This window comes from Macrosteles quadrilineatus, unplaced genomic scaffold (genome assembly GCF_028750875.1).
Source record: "Macrosteles quadrilineatus isolate MER2022 unplaced genomic scaffold, UCM_ALF_1.0 Scaffold_3__2_contigs__length_128488019, whole genome shotgun sequence".
Lineage (NCBI taxonomy): Eukaryota > Metazoa > Arthropoda > Insecta > Hemiptera > Cicadellidae > Macrosteles > Macrosteles quadrilineatus.
The window spans coordinates 16,563,501-16,589,181 of NW_026542596.1; the positions used below are offsets into that span (position 1 = coordinate 16,563,501).

Below are 25,681 nucleotides of genomic sequence, written 5' to 3' on the forward strand. Positions count from 1 at the left end.
TAACAAAGATAGTACTAGGTGGCGTTTGCAGAGGCATCCACAAAATTGAGCGGAGTCATCAGGGAGTCAGCCAAAAATATTTTTATTGAACATGATCACAATAACTTTAAACAACTTCTGACTATTTTCAATCTAAATCATTACAATAGAAGAGTTTTGGAAGAAATAAATTGGAAATATGTTATGTTATAATTTATGTTTGTAATCTTTTATTTAGGATACTTAGATACCACATTTTTTTTCTTTTTTCCTTTCTGTGACGCAATTCATGTATTTCCTGCAAAAATACTTTCATGAATAAAGATGATTTGTATTGTATTGTATCGTAACATTCACGCTGAAACCTGGAAAAACTTTGAAAAATCTGGAAAAACTTGTAATTTCACTTAAAAAAAATAGTATAAAAAATAAAAAAATACCCTCTATCCAAAGACCAAAGAAGTAAAACAGCTTCTAACTAACTTGTTTGTTAGTTGTGTTTTGTAACTGCTGTTACAGCCTTTTCAACATTATGCATTTTCCCCAAGTGAAAAAGTGCTTCTTGTCGAATGTGGTTTACTCTTTTTGGATATCATGCTGAAAGCTATAGATGTGATGTGAAAACAACTTGTATTTGTACTTGTTTTACGTATTCACCTACCATTTACTCAGGCACAAGCCTTGTCATTTTCCATCAGTGTGTCAGTATATTTGGTGGTATGTTGTAGGAGCTGGAGACTGCTCGTAGACTTGCAGTGAACGCAGTAGAGAGTGGTTCTGGCAGTAATGAGTTGTTGAGGAGACAGGTACAAGCCCTCACTATGCAACTGGCCGAGCTCAGGAACCAAAGGTACAGTAGCGAGATCAACTATGACCTCTGTACTTCCCAGAAGTCAAAGTTGTTCAACAACAAAAGCTGACTAGTTTTGCTACAAGCGCAACTTGTCAAAACGTAAAAATAAATTAAATCTCAAAACAAGATTTGTAAACAAACATATCACAAAATTACCAAAAAATAATGCTATCATAATGATAACATATTATAATGACCAATAATGTATTAAACGTTCACATTATTTGCCTCAAAAATTGAAATTTGACTCTAAATAATGGGTTAAGTTACCTTTTACTGTTGTCATTCCTTTAGATTTTTCAGATAACAAGGCCTGTTGCTTAGTTGTCAAATATTTTGTCTTTTCAAATTCATAATCAAATTCGACAATTTCACTTTATTGTCACATAAAACATCCATAGCAAAGCTAAACAATTGCTATTGTTAAGGGTGATATTGTCAATCAAATCTTAATCGAAAAATGCAATTTACAGACAATTTTGTCTTAACTTACTGTTGTAGAGAAATGAAAATTTTGCATGAAACATTACTACTTGATTTTGTAAAATGTCACAGAGTAAAATACTTGGTTTACAAGATACTTTCCTAGTGTATTTAAAAAAAATTTTAAATTGACTTAGCATTTAATGATTACAGGTTGATTATTAAAAAAACTTCATACCCATGCAACCTTTTTCCTATGCTGTTAAGTAGTTATGTATTTGGTATTGACAATTTTCTTGATCCTTGTGTTGTATGCGTGTAAATGCTGCTGCCCATTAGGAAGATCAAAATTCTTCTGAATGAACAGCAAGCATGAAGATATATATATATAGAGAGGGAAACTTGTGTCGGCACTCGGCAGTCTCAGATTTTTCATTATTTAGCTGGTCTAATTGATTTTAAATGTTCAGTGTGGTTAAGTGTTTTATATATGTACTTATATGTACATTTGTTTTATTTATGACGATGACAAGTGTTGAGTAGAAAAAGAATGCAGAAGATTTGAAAATGATTTAAAAAATAGTAAATTGAAAAACAATAGGATTGATGATGGTATTGAAACCTAACTTATCATTTGATAAAATGTTTTATGTTACTTGCATCATCAAGTGATCCTTTGCAGTAGATCACTACTATAGTTTTGGACTTCTAGAGTCCATCATCAGGTGTGACAAAAAAAATCAAGTCATCTAACCGATTAGGATTCGTTGTTGCCATTGTTTTTGTACATTCATACACGCACAACAAAAATACAATTAACGAATATAATACTGAAAATCTGGCAAGTGTCATCACATAGACACGTGCGGTGACGCTGGAAGATGAGTCGTGACCGGTTCTCTTCAGATGAGTCAAGATGAGCCTCATGCCTCATAATAATGCATATAAGCTGATCGACAATGGAGTAAATACAACAGAGTTACATATGAGGTTGTCTAGTCTTGGCAAAGTAGCTTACGGTACTTGTAATTTGGGTTGCGTTTAAGAAAAACACTCTGTATATAAGATTATTTATATACTTTTAATATTCACTTAATTTGCATAATAATAAAACAAGTAAAATAGTGTATTGTACTAAAAGTTAATAGAACAATAATAATGGATTTGGCCAAAAACAGTTTTGGTTCTTCTAATAATATCTCAAAATAACTTGTTGGATCAGGATAGAAAATAGTACAAAATTATATGACATTTCCTTGTTTACATGAGTTTTAGTGCATATTTTTTTTCTTGAACCAGATGTGAAGCTTGTGGCCGTAAAAGAAAGAGTGAAGTAGGAGAAGGTCAAAGATCAAGATCAATGCAAGACTGTACTGAGATGGAATACCTCAGAAATATTCTCTACGAGTATATGATGGGCAAGGAACCATTGGTGAGTTTTGATTTTGATCCACAGTTTTTAGATGGTGTAAAAACTGATCAAAAATGCCTTGAGTTGACAAACCATTCTAGCGATCTATTTGGATCTGTGAAATAAGTCCCAACTATTTAATGTAGTTATAGGAATATAATTAAAGGAATATAATAAATAGAATATAAAAAAATCTATTACTTATAACTAGCCACTGCTTTATTTTTGCAACTGCTCAATGAAATTTCTTGCTTTTTTACATTTAGTGAAAACCCAGTTAAACCTAAATTTCTGTTTAGTGTGTGACTAGAGAAAAAAATGTAAAATGTATAATTAACGCTTATTATTTCTGTTCAGGTTCTAGCTAAAGTCCTTTGTGCTTTAGTGAAGTTCGATGAAAATCAAACCAAGGAAATTGTATCAAAAGAAGAACATAGGATAACACTTGTGAGTACTTAGGGCAAACAAATAGATCTCGTTTTAATGTAACATTCTTAACTGGTTCTTTTAAGTACCTAACAGAAATATTTTATAAGAAATAAGTAAAAATTTCAAACATTTATGAATTTCTTGAAATCTTGGATAGAAATTTATTAATGTGTTAATTTAATGCATTTCCAACCTCATTTAGTCCTGCCTTATTTATACGAAGTTTTACAAGCAATGTTTCAGATTCAATAATCGATGATTGATTACTTTTCAGTTGCGGAAAAATCTATGAAAGATAGAAAATTATCAGCAACGCTTGATGAACTCTTTGCAGTAATTATGTTTGTCTTTTTCATAGTTTTTTTGTACGTTTTGCTTTATATTTTATTAAATACTGATTGTTATTTGCTGGGATGTGTTTTTTTATGAATAAGTAATACGCCAATATTTTTTTAAAGTATGATGAGCTATTGGATTTGCTGTGTTTTGTTTTCAGCTTTAACATGAATTAAACCCTTTTATCTTATTTGGTATTCTGTTACATGGTTTGGTGAAAGGAGTTTTAGCTTAGAGTTTCTTTATATTGTATACTGTATAGTAGATTTTGAAGCAATAAATTTGAAAGGCACCTAAATAGGTTATTTGGAGATGTTATATATTTTAGACGATGATGATGACCAACGTTAAACAACCTCAGAAAACGTATAACCACAGGAAATGATGATGATATTACCGCGATAACATTGTGACTTTGTGACAAATGGACGTTACATAAAGTTTATAATTAATGTTAATACTGCTTGCCTAAATACATTCTAAAATTATTATTTATAAATATACATTGAAAATACAAGTTTTTAACAGTCAAATTCATTATGTAATAAGCTCAGCTCAAGGCTCAAGCTTCTTTCCAAAGGCTCGACTAGATAAAAAATCTGCATCTAGAGCTTGCACACCTCTAGTATTTAATTTAGTCTTATTTCAGTAAAGAAAATGACATTTTGAGTAATATACAAGATTTGTGAATTTGAAGGTTTACACTTAACACAGAATTTCAAAACTAATCAGATCCCCCACTATCAATTTAGTTGTTCGGTCATTACAGAAAACTACATTATTACATATTTTAGAAATTCAGGAAATGAATTATTACGAGGACTGTAAGCAGTGTCCCCCATTTATCCAACCATTAATGATGTGAAAAGTTGGTGGAAATGGAAAGTCTCTCATGAAGGCTGGCAACAGAGAAATAATTTGGATAACGTTTTCTTTTCGTTTAACGTTTTTCGTTTGAAGGGGAATCCCCAATGCCATTAAAATATTTTCCTGTAATAAAAACAAAAAATTCTGGCAGAGAACCTTTCTTTAGCAATTACTCAAAAATCTGAAAAATTACTCTCTGTATAAGTAAGTTACTAAATAAATAGTAAATTAAATTAAACTAGTTTACCTGTTGCTCGGATTCGAGCAATTGCTAAGTATTACAGGTTTTATTTTAAAACGAATAACAGTCATAATCTTTGATGACTTTAAAAGATTCGACTCAGATTATGGAATTACTCAAGATGTACGTAACAGATCGATATAATCAACATTTATTGTAAATATCTTATCATTTTTGTAATATATTTATATAAGTAATATAACAGTTTTTACTATTTAATAATTTACAAGGCTATGTTGGCAATATTTAAATATGTACGTTGAACTGTAACCGTTTGTATTTCCCACTACCAGTTAATAATATTTGAATAAACGAATGCTATTGGACGATCGGGTCACGCCACTTCCCCAACCCATGAGTCCATGTTAACCGACACCTCTACACCTCAGTTATAGCCAGCTTCCATCCTGAGTAACTCCGGCCCGTTCGGTCGTTAGCAGTTTACAGTGTTAAACCGTAGTGCTTATTATCTTCCCGATTCCCGTAGTGTAAGACGTCAGGGTGACGTAGTGACTTAGTTACAGTGTATAAGGATAGCACCGTGTCCTTAAAAATTGGAGCAGTTTTAACGTTCGGGAGTGAAGCGTCGGTCTACGTCCGGTACTGTACGCGTGGTGTAAATGGCTTGTTTTAGCGCCATAAAAAGATTTTCGTTAGTTTGTGTGGGGAAGGAATGAACATAGAGAAGCTATTTAGTGAAGGATTTAAGTTCTGACATAAAATGGCGGGAATTATAGGAAGTGTCGGGGAGTTCGACCAACACGAGGAAACGTGGGACTCGTATATTGAACGTTTCGAACTATTTTTAAGTTGTAATGAGGTCAGTGAAACGAAAAAGGTTAGTACGTTACTCACAGTAGTTGGTGTAAAGACGTTTAAGCTTTTGCGGGATTTGTGTACACCGGACAAACCGTCTAGTAAATCGTACGCTGAATTAGTAAAATTAATTAAAGACCATTTGTACCCGACCCCATCTTTCATTGCGGAACGATATAGATTCAGTTTGAGAAATCAGTTAGAAAACGAGAGTGTTTCCCAGTATATCGCGCAATTAAAGCATTTGTCGACACATTGCGAATTTGGCGCGAATTTAAATGACTATCTACGAGATCGCCTGGTTAGCGGCATCAGAAGTGATTCAATGAAGCAGAGACTTTTATCGGAATCAAATTTAACATTCGAGAAGGCAGTGCAGATGACGTCACAGTTCGAGATGGCGGAGAAGAGCGCGGCGTCACTTTCGGCGGGAAGCAGCGATGGTCACGGCGGGAGGATCCAACGCATGGCGGCGGCATCAGCTTCAGCTTCACCACGCCCATCAGGTCAGCAACCCCGCCCACGAGGTTCAGCGCATCACAACACCGGAAGAGGTAGACAACAGCAACAGCCTACATCGTCTGCAGCGGCGTCGGCGTCAACGTCAAATGATAGAGTGCAGTGGCAGTGTTTTTGTTGTGGTGACTTCGGTCACATCGGCAGGAATTGCCGTTTTAAAGGTTCGACATGTCACAAGTACGGTAAGAAAAATCATTTAGCAAAAGTGTGTCGATCTCAGCAAAACAGTAAGTCACAGTTTCAGTTCCGTAGTAATAAGAGTGATTTTAGATATAATAGAAATAAGCAGCATAACTATGTAGATGAGGTATCTGATGATGTAAGCGTAAATGATGATATTGAGGAGAGTATAGGTAATCTGTTTGAAATTAGTGAAGGGTCCAGTAAAATAACTAAGGTAGATCCTTTCAAAACAGAGGTTATTCTTGAGAACAAATCAGTAACTTTTGAAGTTGACACGGGTGCTTCGGTAACTGTAGTAAGCGAGGCTTATTACAAAGATAATTTGAGTGCTTTGAAATTGTTTCCTACTGACATAACTATAAAAGGTATAAAGTTACCTGAGTAAGTTACTGCCAAAGTGATCCTGTTTTTTCCTTACGGATTACGCGTTTCGAAGACTAAATCTTCATCATCAGATCTTGTACAAGAACATATACTATCACTTCGAAAAGGTCGTCAAATGTTTACATATAAAACACGGACACATATTATATACCGCACAGTTACAGGTGAAGGTCATGACCTTCACCTGTAACTGTGCGGTCGGACATCATAAGTTTTCGTCGGTAGGCCTACTTAGTTTATTCGTAATGTCAACATTTGTATATAATATGTGTCCGTGTTTTATATGTAAACATTTGACGACCTTTTCGAAGTGATAGTATATGTTCTTGTACAAGATCTGATGATGAAGATTTAGTCTTCGAAACGCGTAATCCGTAAGGAAAAAACAGGATCACTTTGGCAGTAACTTACTCAGGTAACTTTATACCTTTTATAGTTTGTACTGTGATCCAGAGACAAAACAACTCTAAATATCTACTGACATAAGGTTAAGCTCGTACACTAATGTGCCAATTTACCCTGTGGGTAAGCTAGAGGTAAATGTTCAGTTCAGAGATAAAAGCAGGACCTTAGACTTGTACGTAATTAAGGACGGAGCTCATCCCCTTATGGGACGAGACTGGATAAGGGAGTTAGGAGTAGAAATTTCTTTCAAAAATGTTGAGGAATTATTTGTTGCTAAAACTGAATCAAAGAGTAAACATAAAAGTTTAGTTAAGGAACTAGTAAATGAGTTTCCGGAAGTTTTCTCAGATCGTTTGGGGCAGTGCAATTGTAAGCCCGTAAGGCTGGTTGTAAAAGAAAATGCCATTCCCAAATATCATCGACCCAGATCACTACCCTACACCCTTAAGGCTAAGGTAGAAAAAGAACTAGAACGTTTGGTGGAGTCCGATATTTTAGTCCCAGTTTGCAGTTCAGAGTATGGATCGCCTATTGTGCCAGTTCCTAAAAAGGATGGTAGCATTAGGATTTGTGGGGACTTTAGGCATGTTAACGCACAACTAGAAATTGATAGGTACCCCATTCCTAGGGTCGAAGATTTGTTTACAGAACTACAAAAAGGGGAATTTTTCAGTAAGATCGATCTAAGTCAAGCCTATATGCAGTTAAGATTAGATGAGTCATCACAAAAGCTGTGTACAATCAGTACACACAAGGGGTTGTTTGCGTACAAAAGATTGCCTTATGGCATAGCATCAGCAGTAGGTATCTTTCAAAGAGTCATCGAACAAGCTTTGCAAGGGTTGCAAGGTGTGAAATGTTTTTTGGACGATATAATTGTATCAGGACCAAATGACGAAGTACATTTAAATAGACTAAGGGAAGTTTGTTCACGCCTCAAGGCTGTAGGTTTCACAGTGAAACAAGATAAGTGTAAATTTTTTGCATCAAAATTGGAGTTTTTGGGGTTTACTATAGGAGTGAAAATTTAAAAACGTACGTTTTCATGTCCTTGGCCTTTTACTTCGTAGATACTGGATTTGTAGTTTATTATTATGTATTTTAATATTTTTTGGGACGGGGGCAACATGTTACACACATTTATTTGGTTTTAAATAGGTTCTAGGTATTTTTTTCGTATTTTTTAAGTCTCGAAATTCACGACCATGACGTGTCCCTAGGGTACATTTTCCAACTTTCACGCTGTTTTTAGACTAATTATTTATGCCGAAATATATCAAGCCATATTTTTATGTCATCAATAGTTATTAAACTTACAAAAAAGAAGCATATTACAATTTTAGTGTCATTGAAAACTGACTACCATGACAAAATAAGTCTGTCCCTCGATTTGGCGTCACGACCATTTGGGAAAAATTTTCAACTTTGGAGCACGACAGTGGCAAGCCTGGCGTCGATTGCGTCAGTTCGTTTTAGAGACTAGTTCGGGGTGTACGTCAAGTTTGTTGTGCCGGTTGTTTTGTGTTGAAAGAAGTAGTTACAAGATAATTAAAGGTAATTTTGTGTTTTTTGTAATTTTGGTGTGTCCATGACCATACGTAGTCATTTGATGAAGTAGACGTGGGGTTAATTTTTGTTGATATGATATTTATATTGCTACATTAACCTAGAAGTCCACTTTGTATCCTCGAATATGAGGTGCAGGGCTACCGCCAGAACAGAGCCAAATAACACGTAATGTCCCGACCAAAGTTTCACGACCATCGCGGGTTTTTTCACGACCAATCCAGCCTTATGGATTATACTGTGTTTGGTCGTGACAATAACTTAAATATCATTGTAAATTGAACAGTTTAGTTCAATTGAAACACATATTTTTACTATAACTAACAGTATAGTTGAAGGATTGTTTACAAAGATTTAATTTTTTTCAGACAATTCACGACCGTACCGCTTGTCCCTGACCATCACGTTGATGATTTCTATCATAAAAATTTCAAAAATTAAAATATCATCATATTTCAATGTTTTATACACAAAAGAAGTACACCTCTATAAAAACATAACGATCTTTCGGGTCTCAGGTAAGTTTTTTCGGAGTTATACAAACTTAAAAAGATTTTATTGGCTTTTTTTCAACTTTTTGAGTTTTTTTATTTTTTTCTAGAAATACCATATATACCAAAAGCTTAGTGAGCTGTTTATTGTATGATGGTCATAAAAGTAAATTAATTAATAGCAAAACATAGTTACAAAAATAATATTAACTATTTTTAATATTCAGTTTGATGTCCGTGATGGTCGTGACATAATTTCGTGTTTTTCCATCAAAGATGCTCTATTAATAAAAAATCACCAAAAAAATTGCGTTACCATGGACATTTTATGAAACTTCAAATGTCAATGAAATTAAAAAAATAAAAAAAGTTTCAAAAAACGGAACAAGAAATTTTAAAAGTGTTTTTCCTGAAAACGTACGTTTTTAAATTTTCACTCATAGACAAACATGGACTTCACACCTCGCAAGCCAAGATAAAAGCGATTGTCGATGCCCCTGTACCGAGGAATGGGACAGAAGTAAAATCATTTGTGGGTCTAGTCAACTATTACTCTAAGTTTGTCCCTAATATTGCGGGTGTTTTGAGACCTTTGTATGACCTTTTGAAGAAAGATGTAGAATTTTGTTTTGATGACGAGTGTATGAAATCGTTTAAAAAAGTTAAAGAGCTATTGTGTACGGCTCCTGTGCTAGCACACTATGACCCCCAAGCACCAGTAATACTTACAGTAGATGCAAGTAACTATGGTCTAGGTTGTATTCTCAGTATAATAGACAAAGACGGTGCTGAAAAACCAGTAAGTTTTGCATCACGTACATTGAACCAAGCAGAGCAAAACTATTCACAAATTGATAAGGAGGCATTAGCTGTAGTTTATGGTGTTAAGAAATTCCACCAGTATTTGTACGGGAAGCATTTTACCCTTAAGAGTGACCACAAACCCCTTATTAGTATTTTTGGACCTAAGAAAGGCTTGCCTGTGTTCGCAGCCAGTAGATTACAGAGATACGCCCTGTTCCTGTCAGGGTATGATTTTGACATAAAATATGTTAGGTCAGACAACAATAACGCCGAAGCGTTGTCTAGGTTACCGCTTAAAGTGTCCCCAGCAGACGAGGAACCCGAATGGTTGTGGTTAGGTACTTATTTACACTTTGTTAAAGAGAGCTCAGTACCAGTGACATGTGATCAAATTAGAGTAGAAACACAAAAAGACCCGTTGTTACGGAGAGTGTTAGGCTATGTCATGTTTGGGTGGCCAAATTTTGTCCCTAAAGAGGAATTTGAATTGTTCCCATTTTATCAGAGGAGGGAGGAACTAGCTGTCGAGCAAGGTGTTTTGATGTGGGGGTACAAGGTAATTGTTCCTAGTAGTTTGAGAAGTTATGTTTTGAATGAACTTCATGCGTCTCATCTGGGCATAACTAAAATGAAGTCTGTTGCGCGTTCTTATTTTTGGTATCCAAGTCTAGACAAAGACATAGAGAACCTTGCTAACAGCTGTTCGTCCTGTCTTCTTGAAAGACCAAATCCTAGTAAAGCAGAATTGCATCACTGGCATTACCCGAGTAGACCATGGGCTAGGTTACATGTAGATCACTTAGGCCCATTCAAGGGAAAGTTGTATCTGATAGTAGTTGACGCACATTCAAAGTGGCTGGAAGTTTTTGAAACTAGTTCGACTTCAGCCAATCACACTATAAATCACTTTCGTGATTTGTTTGCACGGTTTGGTTTGCCAGAGTCAATCCATAGTGACAACGGTCCTCCATTCAGTTCAATGGAGTTTGCCTCATTCTTGAAACATAACGGTATCAAGCACACAACATCGGCTCCGTACCATGCTCAAAGTAACGGACAGGCCGAGAACTCGGTTAAGTATGCTAAGTCAAAGTTAAAATGTGCATTTAGGGAAAATGTAAATACTTCTGTAGCCTTAAGTAGAATCCTTTTTGACTATCGCAATTCTGTGCACATGACCACTAATGAGACACCTGCTATGTTAATGTTTAACAGACCTTTGAGAACCCGATTAGACCTACTCAGACCTAATTTGTCTGAGACTGTAAATAGACAACAACAAGCTCAAAAGATGTATGCTAGGGGTAGTAAGACTCGATATCTGTTTGAAAACCAAAATGTATTGATTAGAGATTATAGATCCAAGGATAAGTGGATTGAAGGATGTGTGGTTAGGCAGATAAGTCCAACTATGTATATAGTTAAGTTAAGTTCGGGTGTTACGTGGAAAAGACACATTGATCAGCTGATAGCTATCGACAGTGGCCCAGTGTTGACATCAGATGCAGACAACAGGCCCACGGCAACTACAGTCATCGCGCGCCCAGCTGTTCAGAGTACACCAGCTGAGCGTGACGTCAGTCCTATGACGCGCGAGCTTTTCCGGGACATAGTACGCGCTCGTCCCTCTCTCCCACCACTCCGCGGCGCTCTATGGTTCCACAAACAGCTGATCGCAACTCACCACCAGCTGTACACCGTACACCTGTACAACACCGTACGTCCACTACACCACAGAGACGTTATCCCATGAGAGCTAGGAAACCAGTCGAGAGAATAGATTTATAATTAGTTTGTTTTGTTGTCATATAACGGTTGTTGTGTTTGTGTGTTGTTAGGTTGTTTTATTTATGTATTTGTTTGTCAGCGTTTATATTCTATCTGTTTACTGATACTGAAATTGAAAAATAATTATTGGTCACATTTTATGGTCAGATTTAAAGGGGAGGAATGTAATATATTTATATAAGTAATATAACAGTTTTTACTATTTAATAATTTACAAGGCTATGTTGGCAATATTTAAATATGTACGTTGAACTGTAACCGTTTGTATTTCCCACTACCAGTTAATAATATTTGAATAAACGAATGCTATTGGACGATCGGGTCACGCCACTTCCCCAACCCATGAGTCCATGTTAACCGACACCTCTACACCTCAGTTATAGCCAGCTTCCATCCTGAGTAACTCCGGCCCGTTCGGTCGTTAGCAGTTTACAGTGTTAAACCGTAGTGCTTATTATCTTCCCAATTCCCGTAGTGTAAGACGTCAGGGTGACGTAGTGACTTAGTTACAGTGTATAAGGATAGCACCGTGTCAACGAAGGTACGTCAGGGTGACGACACTTCAATTTTTCAAAAGCTGATCTTGTTTTTTAGTGTTTTCTACAAATAGCCTTACTTATAGCCACATTAGGTTGTCCATAATAACGATTATAAATTCTAAAAAAAAACATTATTTCTATTTCTTCTCCTTGTTCTATGACTTTCCCATGTTTCCATAGTTTACAAATCGGCCCTTTCAATGATTAATAAGAAATGCAGCGCAGTGTTAATTCAGTTTTCTTTTTTAGTATATCAAATTATCCAGGCTATCTCGCTTTTTCCCCTTGTAATGTTTATGCCAACCCAAATTCAAATCGTAAATATTTCATTTTAACCAAGTCAGTAAATGTTTGTAGCAAACTGTTAAATTAGCAAACTTATTTACTGTTTACAATTAACATATGTTCTTCTTCTCACTTTTAATTTCTGACAACAGCTGGAGTTTCATAACAATGTTTGTTTCCCATGTTAATCTTTTGGAGGAATACAAAACTTTAAAGGGCCCCAGGGCCTCACTCTCTAATTATTTCCCTAAAAAGAAAGTGTCCTGCACAACTTCACGTTACGCTCTTTCCAATGACACCAAAAACATGTCAATCGGCTCAGTAGTTTCGGAGGAGTAATTGTCACAAAAAACCTGCGATTTATAAATAAATTACTACAATTTAGAAAAGATCAATTTTGAAGAACCAATGTTTTCTGAAACCCACAGTCAAAATTGAAAATATTCTGCTTGTTTTAACACTTTTTGTTTCTTGTTTCAGTTTGGACAACTGGGACTGCTGTGATCATTCCTTAAAACCGTTTTTCACCCGAGACATAATTAATTTTTACCAAGTTGTTTGTGTACCATTCATTGTAATTTACTGTTAACCAGTGCAATATTGATTTTACTTACCTTTATGCATGTGTCAATGTTATATTGTATTACTATTAATATTATTTATTTCCAATGTTACAATTTATATACATGTACATTTATATATAATATATATATACATATTATACTATTGAAAATAATATGTAAACATAATTTGTAAATCTAATATATTCCAAAGGTATTTTATTGATAAAGTGTATTAACTTTAGTCCAGAGTATTTATTATATATAAATATATATACCTTTCCAACTTTCCTTTGACTACGGATAAAACTAGACATTCTATTGTAATGTTTACAATTAAATAACTTCTTGATCAGCATTGTACGTGTTATTAAATTTACGGAAAGTAAATAAAAGAAACGTCTTATAACACTTAAAACTTATATTTACGCTTATACTGTTATTCACAAGACGGTAAATATACAAAAAAGATGGTAAGTAGTGATCAATTTCTGTTGGACACTCCAATCATCATCAGACCCAATAGGCAAATTGTTTACAATTATTGTAGCTATTTTTTGGATTAAAATTAATCTAGTGAGTAGTTTACCAGAGTGCACAGATGTAGGCCTAAATTACTTTTAATTTGGCAACTGTTTAACCAAATCAAACTAAAGATCTCAGCATCTTTTATGTCACATATATATATTCTATCAAAGTAGGCTAACAAAAATTAGGGGGAAATAAATGTTGTTCTGTAGCACTCTGCCAATGGCTCATTCAACAATGGATGTTATGTTCTTCATTTTAGTGAATTTCCCTATAGGGAAGTAGCTATTACCGTAGGTGGCATGGTAAGACTTAGGCCCGGGACCAAAAATACCATTTGTTCAAATTTTTATATATGTGTGTGTGTATATATATATATATACGTCCGTGAACGCGATAACTTGAGTAATTTTTGTCCGATTTTGATAAAATTTGGTTTAAATGTGTAAGGCTTGAATGAGCCTTGAACTTAAATGAACTTGAAAAGTTAAAAGAATTTATTTATTTCATTTGGAATTATTTCACCGACCTTATTCTAAAAATAACAGGTAAATAACAACTATGTTGAACTATATAACAGTTTAATCATAAAAATGACCAGAACAAGACATATTCCCTCTCTTATTTACATAATATGCAATAAAATTTATACAAACATAAAGCCGTCTCGTAAATGTCGACTTGTGTAACAGATATTGTCATATAAAATTACTTATTAATATGAGATAAAATTCAATCTTAAGCCCATACATGTCTACTCTATAGATATGGAATGCTTTGGTTTGGGGATAAAGGGGTTATTTTGCTATTTTATATATTACTAAAACGATTAAAAATTAAACTTAACTCTTTTCATACTGTACATAAAATAAGATTCAACAAAAAAACCTTCTAACAATAACCTTTAGCCCTGTTTTTACTTTCTGGAATTATGAGGTTACTTGTAAAAAGTTGGTAAATCAAAATCTAACGAAGATTCAAATCTCAAAAACACACATGTTTCTACCCTTGTCTGTGAATCCTTTTTAACAATTCAACACTCAACCTTCACAGATTTTCAAGCATTTAACTTCCATAAAAACATAACACAAGACCTGTCAAAATATATTTTGTGAGAAATTATTTTTTCCAAAGGATTCAACTTGAGCTAAAAAATCATAATTAAAATATAAGAAGAATGCAAAAGCACCTGTACATTTATTTGTAACCTCTGTACGCTATGTGCTAATAAACATAATTTGATTTGTAAATATCAAACAGTGCTACACAATCAGATAGTTACTTCTTTGTTTAAATCGATGTGAATAACAAAACAATGCAATTGTGTGTTGTGTAATAAGCAGGTACCTGTGCAAAAAGAAAAAGTCTACTTTACAACTGGGCTTGTTCTTCAGTTCATGTCCCGAAATATGGGTGCCAGAATATAAAATATATGTGGGACATGCCTTAGGCACAATGCAATATGTTTTAATCTAATTATAAATGAAAACAAACTTAATGTCATAATATAACTAACAAATCTTATGTACTATACACCGTTTACAAAATTGAGGTGGCTTGAGGGGAAGTTCCCCCACTACTTTTTTGCTTAATATGTTGCAGCTGATTTACGTTGGTAATTAAACCTCAGCTGTTCAGCTGTTATTTTAAAGGTAAAATCAAGTGGAGGGGATAGATTTCTTCCTCTAAGAACGCCTACATTTTGTGAACAGAGTATATCTCAAATAATTATAATTTTATTCCTCAGATAATGTTAACAATTTCATTTTTTATAAATTTAGTTCTCCTTTGCAATTAACACTAACTATAAACATCGTAGTTAGCTATCAGGCGTTATATTCTGTATGTAAAATACTCTTAAACTTTGCTATATAAAATACTTTTCTTATCCTTACCCTATAAGGCTGCACATGTGATCAACTTTACATTTTTTACAAGTGGACTTGACACTATTTACACTACCTGAACAGTACAAAAATAAACTATGAGACAACCACAAAAACAAAAATAAAAATTGGTCTCAATAAAACTGACTTAAAACTATTCTGTTTCCATCATATCAATTGTTATTAGTTATTATACATTTGGAATGTTAAGTTTTGATTGAATCGTTACAAACTATCATCCAGATCATTTTAAGAATTTAGATCTTATAAAATATAATTAACCTTTTGATTTTCCAGTGAATAAAATAAATTTGTCTTTTAAAGAACCCAATTCTAAAAATACAAATATTGAATGCAATTAAAGTACAGATTACATATTTAGGTTTTTTCATCAATTAACAAATTATATACAGGGTGGAACGAAGTTATTGTTAAAAAAAGTTGTATTAAAAACTACTTAGTATTGGTGACAAAATGGCACTAATTTAGTTTTCCATACCCTCACAGGTAGGGAATAACAGACATATTAAGATTTTTTTCAAAATATTTGTATTTTCTTACATAAAATGGCCATAAGTGCACTAAACATTTTTATTATTTAAAACTAACTGTGTGCCCGTTCTACACACATGGATCTTATAGTAGTCAGTTGAAACCTTCTTATATAAAGAACAGTAGTTGATTTGCATATTTTCAGATATGCTGGCAAAACTATTATATATAAACCTTCACAAATACAGTATCTGACGGTAAATAAAAACACTAGTTTATTATTGTATTACAAAACATAACGTAAAGAGTGGAGAGAAAATCTTAAATTTAAGAATGAAAAAGCAAAGAAACAGTAGGTTTTTATACATAATTTTAAAGGTTATTAACTGAAGAAGTTTTAAGTTTTAATATTTGACACTCTCTATAGTCCAGTTTAACATAGAAAAACGTATTTAAAAGTTTTAGCATTTTTCTCAAAAATCACAAATTCAAAATTCTGTTGCAGAATAAAGGCTTATATGTTTCATTTCAATGATTCTGTACTAACTATTCAAAATTTAATGAGGATTCTGAAAATGACAATAAAGTCTAAAAAAACAATCTTTAATGCACTCATGGCCATTTAATGTAAGCAAATACAAATATTTTGAAAAAAATATCAATATGTCTGCTATTCCCTACCTGGGAGGGTTTGTAAATCTTAATTAGTGCCATTTTCTCACCAATACTGAGCAGTTTAACATAAAAATGTTAAACACTAACTTCATTACACTCTGTATTTATATTTTTCAACTGATATAATTTAACATAGGTCATATATTCATTTGAACTTGTTCTTGCCTTGCATAATGCATAAATTAGTTGTGAACTTATACTTGTACTTGTAAAATCTTAGAAATGTAGTTATAACAGAAACATATTTTCAAAACTGAAACCAATAATAGCCAAACTTTGAATATATTAAAAACTAGAGTAAAATGCATAAACAATAATTTTTATCTATCAACTAACATGCATTGCAAGGTAACGTGAAAGTTATAATAACAAGCCTAAGTTGAATGTGTAATAAGGTTAAAACAAGTATGTGCATTGAACTAAACTACCGTCCTCAAGTGGAAAATTTGAGGCAGTAAATGTGAAATGATATTTATTTACATGCAATACTTATACTAGGTTTTAAAATATACTAATGAAGTATACATCATGAGCATAATAATAGTATATTTTTTTCTAAAAAGCTAGACTTTGATTATGGTAGTTTGATAATTTTAAACACTCTTAGCAGATTCGTTAATAAACTTATCCAACAGTTTTAACATTGTGGTATTTAATATCCAAATCCTACTTTCCATGTAAATAAAAATCTTGTCATTATAAACCATCTATCAATAATAGTTTTATATGTTCATATTGGATTACAGTATTAAAACAGTAATTTGTAAAAGTGGGTCAATAACTGATTATTTGTAGTGATGTGTCAAAACAGAATCCCAAATCTTAAAACCCCTAAAACTTTGGAAAAAATTTGGTTTCTAGACTTGACAAGTCACATCTTATTGTCATTGCATTGTTAGATTTTCTATAAAATCTCTAAGCTTCAAGAAGAAGTTTTTTTCCATGGTCGAAGGTCTAACTTTTTACAAAATTAGAACAGAGAAATCATGTGAGGATCTGGCAACTCCACGCACTAGCTAGTAGCAATGGAGCAAACAGATCACCACTAACAATGATGGAAAAAGTAAATTAGGCCTATTTTTTGGACTGCATAACTTTTCTTATTACCTGTATTTTTAAACCTTGAACAGGCTGGTAAAAAAGTTTTGCATGAATGTTTTGAGATTCGGGATTAAATTTTTTTTTAATTTCGGTTTTGAGATTCAAAATGTCTGATTTCAACCATCACTAATTGTTTGTACTGAACCTAGTGTACAAAAATAGCTCAAGCTTAAAATGTAAAGATGTTATTTTTTACAGTATATAGCGTAACAGAAACAAATTCGTAAGTTCTATTTAGTGAGTACAGTTAATTTTATGTTTCATTGATCATTAACAACAAATCCTATTGAATTGACTTTTTGGAGGATAAAACTTACATATTTTTGATACTCTACTTAATGTTTTTTATATTTTATGTTATGTCTTTTGATCAGTTGATTGAAAATAGTTTATAAGAATTTAACTCGAGCAAGTTTGTGGTATGGAGTGGCTAACGGAAGATGTTGTTGAACTCAGAGAGTAAAAAGTCAATGACAAAGTTTTGCTGCATCAAGTCGAAAGCCATGTTCTTGGACTCTTGTTCGGGCCACATCAGCGTTGGACCAAACACAATCGCTATGTTGGGAATGTGCATTCGATTGAACTCTTGATACTTGGTTACTCTGTAACATATGCAACACTTTCAGGTAAAGTGAAGTAGCAGTTATCTGTGGAACTAACTAATGTGCACAAAGAACTTTGCTGCACTGAAGAAAAATAAGTTTACTTGTACACAAAGGGAAACAAAGTGCAGCAGGGACATTGTCGAGGTATTGTATGCTTTTATGTTTGATTTGCTTTGTTAAACCTTAGGTCATCTAAGTGATAAACTTTACAAGAAACAAATTAGGGGGGGATCATTGGAGTACGCAAGTACGATAGTTAGACACGAAGTATTAAGTCCAGCTTTGGTACAATATTTTTAAAAGAGTAAGTAATATATAAAACACAAAATAAACACAAATATATTACCTTAATAAATGTTGAAGTAAATACTTGAGTGTATCATGGTTGCAGGTAGGCAATGATTTCACAATTTCTCTGAACTCCTTGATCTTCTCGTTGTAGTTGGAATTTGCTGAAACAGATTGACAAGTTTTTTCATTCAAAACCACCTAAAAATTTTAAGAAGTCATCAACTATACATTACCTATTAAACTGTACATAGCTTTTATGTTCAATGGTAAACTTATAAAGCTTAGTTTGCATAGAACAATTAATACAACAACCTCTCAATTAGACAATTCAAAACTGGAGCCTTTTTACAACTTTTAAGATCTGATGTTTATTAGTTAATAGAAAAATGCATGGATTTGCCTCAAAACCACACTTAAATGTGCAAACTTTATAACTGCTGTTCTTTAAAATACGTTCAGTGCTAATAATTATGAGTATTGCGACCCTATAATGTAAAAAAAATTATAATGTGATAACTAACTTAAAAATTATGTATGGTATAAAAAAATATGAATCTATATGTCTCAGAGTCGTCACATCTGGCTGAAATTGAATGTCACTTCCGGGGCGGGAATTGCCGACCTCAGGTACTGATGGGACTAATAGTCTGTATGTGCGGCTCAGACCCCCCACCTACTGGATATTACCAGTCAGTAATATCCACTATCTCTCTCCTCCCGTGCCATAGCCAGGCGCATCCACAGACTAATGGTGAGAACAGTACTGATGCCGGTCCTTGTCCAGCCCCAAACTATTTTTCAGCCCCACTTGCTCACAGTCACACAGGAAATCGTTTTTTATATTCAAAAGTTCTTATAACATCAATATTTGTATAAAAAAATAGATTTACAACCCCCCGCCGCCATTATAAGTCTTTTCGTGTTCAGAAATTTCAATCACGAAATGTTTTCAAACCTTTTTTTTTAGGGATGGACAGGACTGAATTTTTAGTTCGAGACGGGACAGGACGGGATTTTTTCCTGTTCATACAAAGCAAGTCTTGAGTATTGCAGTTACCAAAAAAGACAAATAAAATCAATTTTTACCATTTGTGGTACTGATCTGTAAAAACAAAAAAATTGGGTAAAAATTTACAGGTATAGAAACTTGTGACTCGCGCTCATGGCGCGATCGTCGGTATGACTCCGCGGTCTCAGCGCGTTTGTCAGTAACTCCGTGGTCACGTAATGATCGTCAGAATGACTCCACGGTCACGGGGCGATAGTCGGAATCAATTCCCATTGATTTAATTACTCTACAAATCAACCAGATACATACTACTTGCTCTCAGTGCTTTGTCAAAAAACTTGAATGGTATGAGAGGTTGTTTGAGTTCTCTGAAGAATAGTTTGAGAGTTCCTGACAGAACATGTACATCTTCTTCTTGGTCGAGCAGGGAGTAAATGTTCTGGTCAACCTGCAACATTACAAATGAGTTATCAAATGCAGAGTAATATTGACAAGTCTTACATTGTATCCAAAGAAATTAAAAGAAAACTCTGTAAGTGTGTTTTTTCTGAACAACACAAAAGCTACTGAACATACAACTATGAATTTTGCAAAAGGCAGACCATAAACTTGAACCGTGCCGGATACACCTCAAGGCTGACTCGGCAGCGGCCTAGGGATGAGAAACGCAGTGTTTTCTCCAAAAACCATTTTTTAGAACAAATATTTAACAATTGCTACAATTTTGGGTGATGATAATAATGTACCCTATGATTGTGCCATGTTAATGATTTTGCCTCGATCGAGGGAAGTTCTGCCTTGGGAGCGGGGGTCGCTCAGGTGAATTTGGCCTGGGATTGTAAGTATCCTCAATTTTGCACTAAACTAAAACAACACGTGAGCTTAATTATTCCTACCCTTAGAATTCCATCAGGCTACACCCGCTGGAAACTAGTTTTATTACCTAGCATCCTTGATAAAATTAAAGTTCATGGAATAATAATAGATACCCAATAAAAATCACTATACTTAATACTCTGCATATCCTCTGCTGAATAAGTTAATATATCAAGACGAAATATCAGTGTTAGGCCCCTTTTATTCACCGCGGTTGCCCGCCAGCGGGCACCCACCGTGGTTTACTAAATGCATTGCCGTAAATTGGGTGCTTTAATTCAAAAAGGAGCGGTCTCAGAAGTTGCGGCTAGCCGCGGAGGTTTGTAAATTCTCACCCGCTTGCACTTAGAAACCGCCGGCGGGTAGCGGTTCATATATGCATTGTGTTATATGGGATCGTTTAATCAACGCGGGAGCCCGCTGTCGCTCTTGCATTGCTACCAACCCAAGTCACCAGTGTCACTCACTACACATGGTCTAGTCATTTGGTAGTGTACATAGCTGAACTTCTCACCCTTAAAAATTACTTCATGTCATGTTACGGACATATATACTGAAAGATTTTGTCTGAAATTATCTACAGTAAATAAAATTTAAATTGAACACCACTCTGGCACTATTTGAAACTTTTACAAAGGATTTATTTTGCTAGAGTGTGTTTTTAACTAGATTTCAGACTTAAATAGCAGCCGTTGAAGTGAATCGATGACAGTTCTCAGTTGTAAACCAACTCTATTTGTGTTAGACTGGTTAGATTGAAGGAGTATACATTATAAAAAAACAAAGGTTTTAAAAAACAAGGTTTGGCAGCACTGTTACACTATCCACGTGACAGCGGTCGATCGCAGGTGACACATTGGTGCAGAGGACGTCCGCGGCGGGTGCCCGCTGGCGGGAAACCGCGGTGAATAAAAGGAGCCTTATGTTTTGTGACATTTTGTGGTGTATCTATTATCTTTTAAACTTTGATTGTCTCAGGTAAGGCCAGGGACACACTTACCGCCCTTACCGGCAAAATCTATTGAATGTCTACTATTTTGCCAGAGCCGGCGACAATAAATAGAGTGCAATTAACTCTGAATCAGTCGTGTCTTTAAAATGGTACTGTCAACACATAAGAAATTGACTTTGCTGTATTTGCTCTACCGCAGGAGAAAGTGGAAACACCGCCGGAGTATTTGGGTTCATCTCATTATAGAACAATTGCAGTTTCATAGGGCATTTTATACTTATTTATTCAGCCCAGGAATGACCAAAATAAGTTTTTTAATTATTTCCGTATGTCCATGACTACATTCGACGAGCTTTTCTTTGAGATAAGAGTTAAAAATAAAATACAGGGACATGACACTAATATGAGAAACTGTATTTATCTACAAGAAATGCTATCAGTAACATTAAAGTGATAAAACTTCATAGTTTACACCCATCAATTACCTCAATCATCATTTGACATCAATTACCTCAATCATCATTTGACATCAATTATTTGTTGAGAAGTAGCAGGGGCAGTTCAGGCTGTTTCGCCGGGAACGTGTGTTGATCTCCATTTTTAGTACAATGCCCTGCTACCTGATGGGCCAGCGAAACAGCCGGTCCTACGAAGTAGAGAATATCCAGCGGTTATGTCGGAGCCTTTTCCCACCGGACTGGCTGTTTCGCCAGACCGGGGCAGTGTATCCTTCTCCATCCCTTCCTGTGTATCTCAACTTTCTCCAGCTCCACCGAACCCGGCGTCCGGCAATTTCGCCGGTAAGTGTGTCCTTGGCCAAAAAATGTTTGATTTTGACTGACCTGATATCTGATCTTCTGTACTTGTGAGATGTTCCCTGACACCCGGTATAGTCCGTCAGTCTTCATGTTCTCTAGGTTGCGCTCCACACAGCGGACACAGTGCTGTACAAACATTGGCACTCTGGGCGGCTCAGCAGGACACACTTGCTCCAACAAACAGCCAAACACCGGCTCATCTACAACCAGACAGTACAATAAACTAATAACTCAATCTTTATCTTAGCTCTTCAATCCCATTTGGAGTTTGAATTTGTTTGTAAATTTCCATAAAAAGATTACAAAACTAAATTTAATTGGATCATTTGAGCTACCGTACCAGTATTCAGCGCAACAAGCGATAAGACTTTTAACTCAAGCAAAAAGTTCTTATATGCTAATAAAAGTCAATGGCATACAACTTCTTCATAGACTAGCAAGGGTTATACAACAGGTAATCTTGATCTTTTTCTGCTGATGGAATTTCGGGACAGGTTTTAAGGAACATTTAGAGTAGTGATGGGCGGATCCAAGAAAATGTCGGTACCGGATCCGGATCTTGAAAAAATCGGATCTGGATCCATATAGTTTTTATTCTTTTTTTCCAAGGGCACGTTTTTTTAATAACTCATATGGCTAGGCAATTTCACAGTATTTATTGATGTCAAAAATGCATATGGCTAGGTAATGTGACAGTATGTCGACGTCAATAACTCATGGGTAGGCAATGTCAAATACTACCTGTGTCCATATACAAGACTGACTGTGTCCATATACAAGTCTGTCTGTGTCCGTATAGAATTTTGTGGATTTTGATTTTTTGTGGATCCGATCGGTCGTCTGTTCTAGCTCAGATCCGGCGGATACAGTAGTCCGATATCTGGATCCGACCATGACTAGTTTGGAGTTTCTTGAAAATTATTTACCACTCATTGGGAACAGTAAAAAGTTTACACCTAGGGTTATCGAGATAGCGACTATTTATGGTAAACGAGTAATCTATATATTTAATTGGAAACTGTTTTTCTTTGTCTCCACTAGTTTGAGAGAACGACTGGGCTTAGAAACTTGGTAGAGGTATCCAAAAAAAGCTCTTGGCCTGTAGATGAGCAATCAAAAGAGAAACGAGGTAAATTCCCTTGGGGCTCTGCCCCAGTGGCCTTTTAAGTTCCCTAACCAGATTTGTTTACAGATGGACATAATAACATGATTTAGATACAGATGGATTTTTGTGACCAGATGGATATAATGATCTTACACTACTTTAGATTTTTTAATCTGTACGTTATCTGCTGTTAATATTTAAATTGTATTTCAAAGGTTATGCGTTATAAGCATTTACTGAACCTTCCAAAATGAAAAGTTGACATTATTTTGTAATTTTAAAACTGTCCACTACATGGTAAGTTTTTAATAGTTTGAACAAAACCATGAATTTATGATAAGATTTTAATTTTTTTTTACTGTTTATGTTTACAACAGTAAATTCTTTCTTTTCTTTATTTTCAGTATATATATATATAAATACCTGTATTAAGGACGCAGATGTATTTGTGTACCTATGTAGAAATTTATGCTGCAAGAATTTGGAATTCCTTGTCTATTCATCCAGGCAGAATGTACTATTTTCAACAACTATCTGCTAAAGACTAGGAAAAAAGGATGGAAACTGACCACCAAAAGAATATTTTAAACTGAAAAAATGTGTGTTTGTAACTCAGGTTTCATAGCCCACTGGTTTACCTGTTTATAAACTAAAACTTTGAAGAAAGGCTTAAGGCCAATCCTGCGTTGATGTATGTACAAATCAACCAATAGGTGGAGATTGAGGCTAATTAAACTTACTTCACTGCTAGGAAGGAAAAATTAACTTCTAAATGCAATGCTATTATAATGTATGTCATGAATGTTGTGAGTGCTAAAGCATTAGCATTGGCATGCTGCTTGTAGCTGTGCAAGGGATGCAATATAATTAGGCTTTAACAGTTTTATGCGAGGTCCATTACATAGTTTATCACTGGATTATTAGAAATAGGCTATGACAGTACTGTAGTGAAGAAATACATCAAACCAATAAAAATGGGGAAAACTATATAACATATTAACTGTAAATATACTTTTTTAGACATATCACTCACCTTTCCAAATACCCTTTTTCACTAGAACATCCACAGATGGCCTTCTGTGGAAGAATTTTTTTAAACGTTCTCGTATTTTAGTTTGCTTTTCCGCAACATTGGACAAATCTTCTATGCTTGCACTTTTGTTTTTCACTGGAAGTATTCTTTAAGTTAACATTTTGTAAAACATACATATCTATGATGTTACGAGTCAATGATGTAATATAGAATACGGTGAAGTTTTAAAGAATTTTGATGGGATAGCTGGCTTACCAGAGTAGTAGAGAGACTATCCTGGCAAAATAAAAACAAAAACTTTCACTGTAACTGGCAGCATTTTCAACCATGGATGGTTTAAGTTAGTAATAAAGTAGGGATAGACAAGACTATGGATTTTAAGTTCGAGATGAGATTCTTTTTTCTCATCATGATTCGAGACAAGATAATAGATCTCACAACTATCAGGAATACAGGAGCGTGTTTTTGTTTCGTTTACTTTGTGAAGGCGTTCTTAATAAATAATCTTATCTCCAAAAAGTCTTGGAACAAAGCAGCAAAGTCAATCTCACTGGATCTGAGATATTTCAAACTTGCAGATTTCTTGAAAATTTGAGACTTGTCTATCCCTAGAATAAAGAAATGATGGATGCTTTCCATCAAGGTAAGCCTGCTATCCCAACATGAAAATTCTTAATGTCTATCTAATTAGTTGTAGATGTTGCAGTTAAGATCAGGAAAATGGAAAAATAATTGAATGGTGAGAGTGCTTTGGCACATAGTGATCATGCAGTTTCATAACAGAAAAAAACTGTACCTATGTAGGGTGGTTTGTTAAATTTATTACATTTCAAAGCCACTGTCTCAGATCTACTCTAAGGTAGCTAAAGTTGTCTACCCTGGTAAAAAGTTAGTCACTTCAGAGGATTCATTTTGACTTGTTTACAAACTTACTCCAAAAGATTTGGGTTAACAAAATTGTACCAGAAGACCTAAAAATCTCTAAAGTTGAGTTGTTAATAAGCTTTCCATATTTTATCAATTGACAAACATTCTGCTAGACATTTAACACATTGAGTGCAGGGCGGTCACTGAGGACCGTCCGCCGAACGCACGCCCAGGCTGGCCTAGTCACCTGTGCCCGGCCAGGTCCCACTGAAATGAATCAGTCAGTGTGGCGCAACCTTGTGGAAAGTACTTGAGTTATTGTATGTGCGTTGTTAGCGTTACATAACTAATACTGTGTGTGTTTCGCCCGCCGTTCCCGTGGACCGGTGCCGGTCTCCTGAGACTGGTAAAGTCCCACTTACACAATTTATTGACTTTGGACATTTATTGACGTATTTTGTTTGTGTTTTTGCTTTTCATATGACACAACAATATCCTACTAATATTATAAATATGAAAGTTTGTTTGTTGGTATGTTTTTTGTTACTTTGAAGTTCAATCACG

At 34.6% G+C, this 25,681-nt stretch overlaps 2 protein-coding genes across 5 annotated transcripts in view; one reads left to right on the top strand and one right to left on the bottom strand.

Moving 5' to 3' along the window:
* Positions 1–13,047, top strand: part of LOC128988936 (putative leucine-rich repeat-containing protein DDB_G0290503) — a 38,703-nt gene extending 25,656 nt beyond the window's left edge. The window contains exons 11-15 of one of the 3 annotated variants that reach the window (XR_008490444.1): positions 708–829; positions 2,555–2,687; positions 3,024–3,113; positions 3,370–3,460; positions 12,800–13,047. Coding sequence is in view for 2 of the 3 variants with exons in the window: in XM_054410728.1 (XP_054266703.1) it covers positions 708–829; positions 2,555–2,687; positions 3,024–3,113; positions 12,800–12,823 (369 nt within the window). In the remaining variant the exon portion in view is untranslated. The remainder of the gene's footprint in view (positions 1–707; positions 830–2,554; positions 2,688–3,023; positions 3,114–3,369; positions 3,461–12,799) is intronic. The other 2 variants (XM_054410728.1, XM_054410727.1) reach the window with 2 other exon arrangements.
* A 3,149-nt stretch (positions 13,048–16,196) lies between these two features.
* LOC128989811 (rho GTPase-activating protein 12-like) overlaps positions 16,197–25,681 on the bottom strand; it is a 48,398-nt gene continuing 38,913 nt past the window's right edge. Inside the window, exons 11-15 of one of the 2 annotated variants that reach the window (XM_054411868.1) lie at positions 24,251–24,385; positions 22,137–22,312; positions 19,776–19,914; positions 18,513–18,618; positions 16,197–18,163 (exon numbers count right to left, since the gene is read on the bottom strand). In XM_054411868.1, coding sequence (XP_054267843.1) covers positions 17,992–18,163; positions 18,513–18,618; positions 19,776–19,914; positions 22,137–22,312; positions 24,251–24,385 — 728 coding nt within the window. In that variant the 3' untranslated portion in view covers positions 16,197–17,991. The remainder of the gene's footprint in view (positions 18,164–18,512; positions 18,619–19,775; positions 19,915–22,136; positions 22,313–24,250; positions 24,386–25,681) is intronic. The other variant, XM_054411869.1, reaches the window with a different exon arrangement.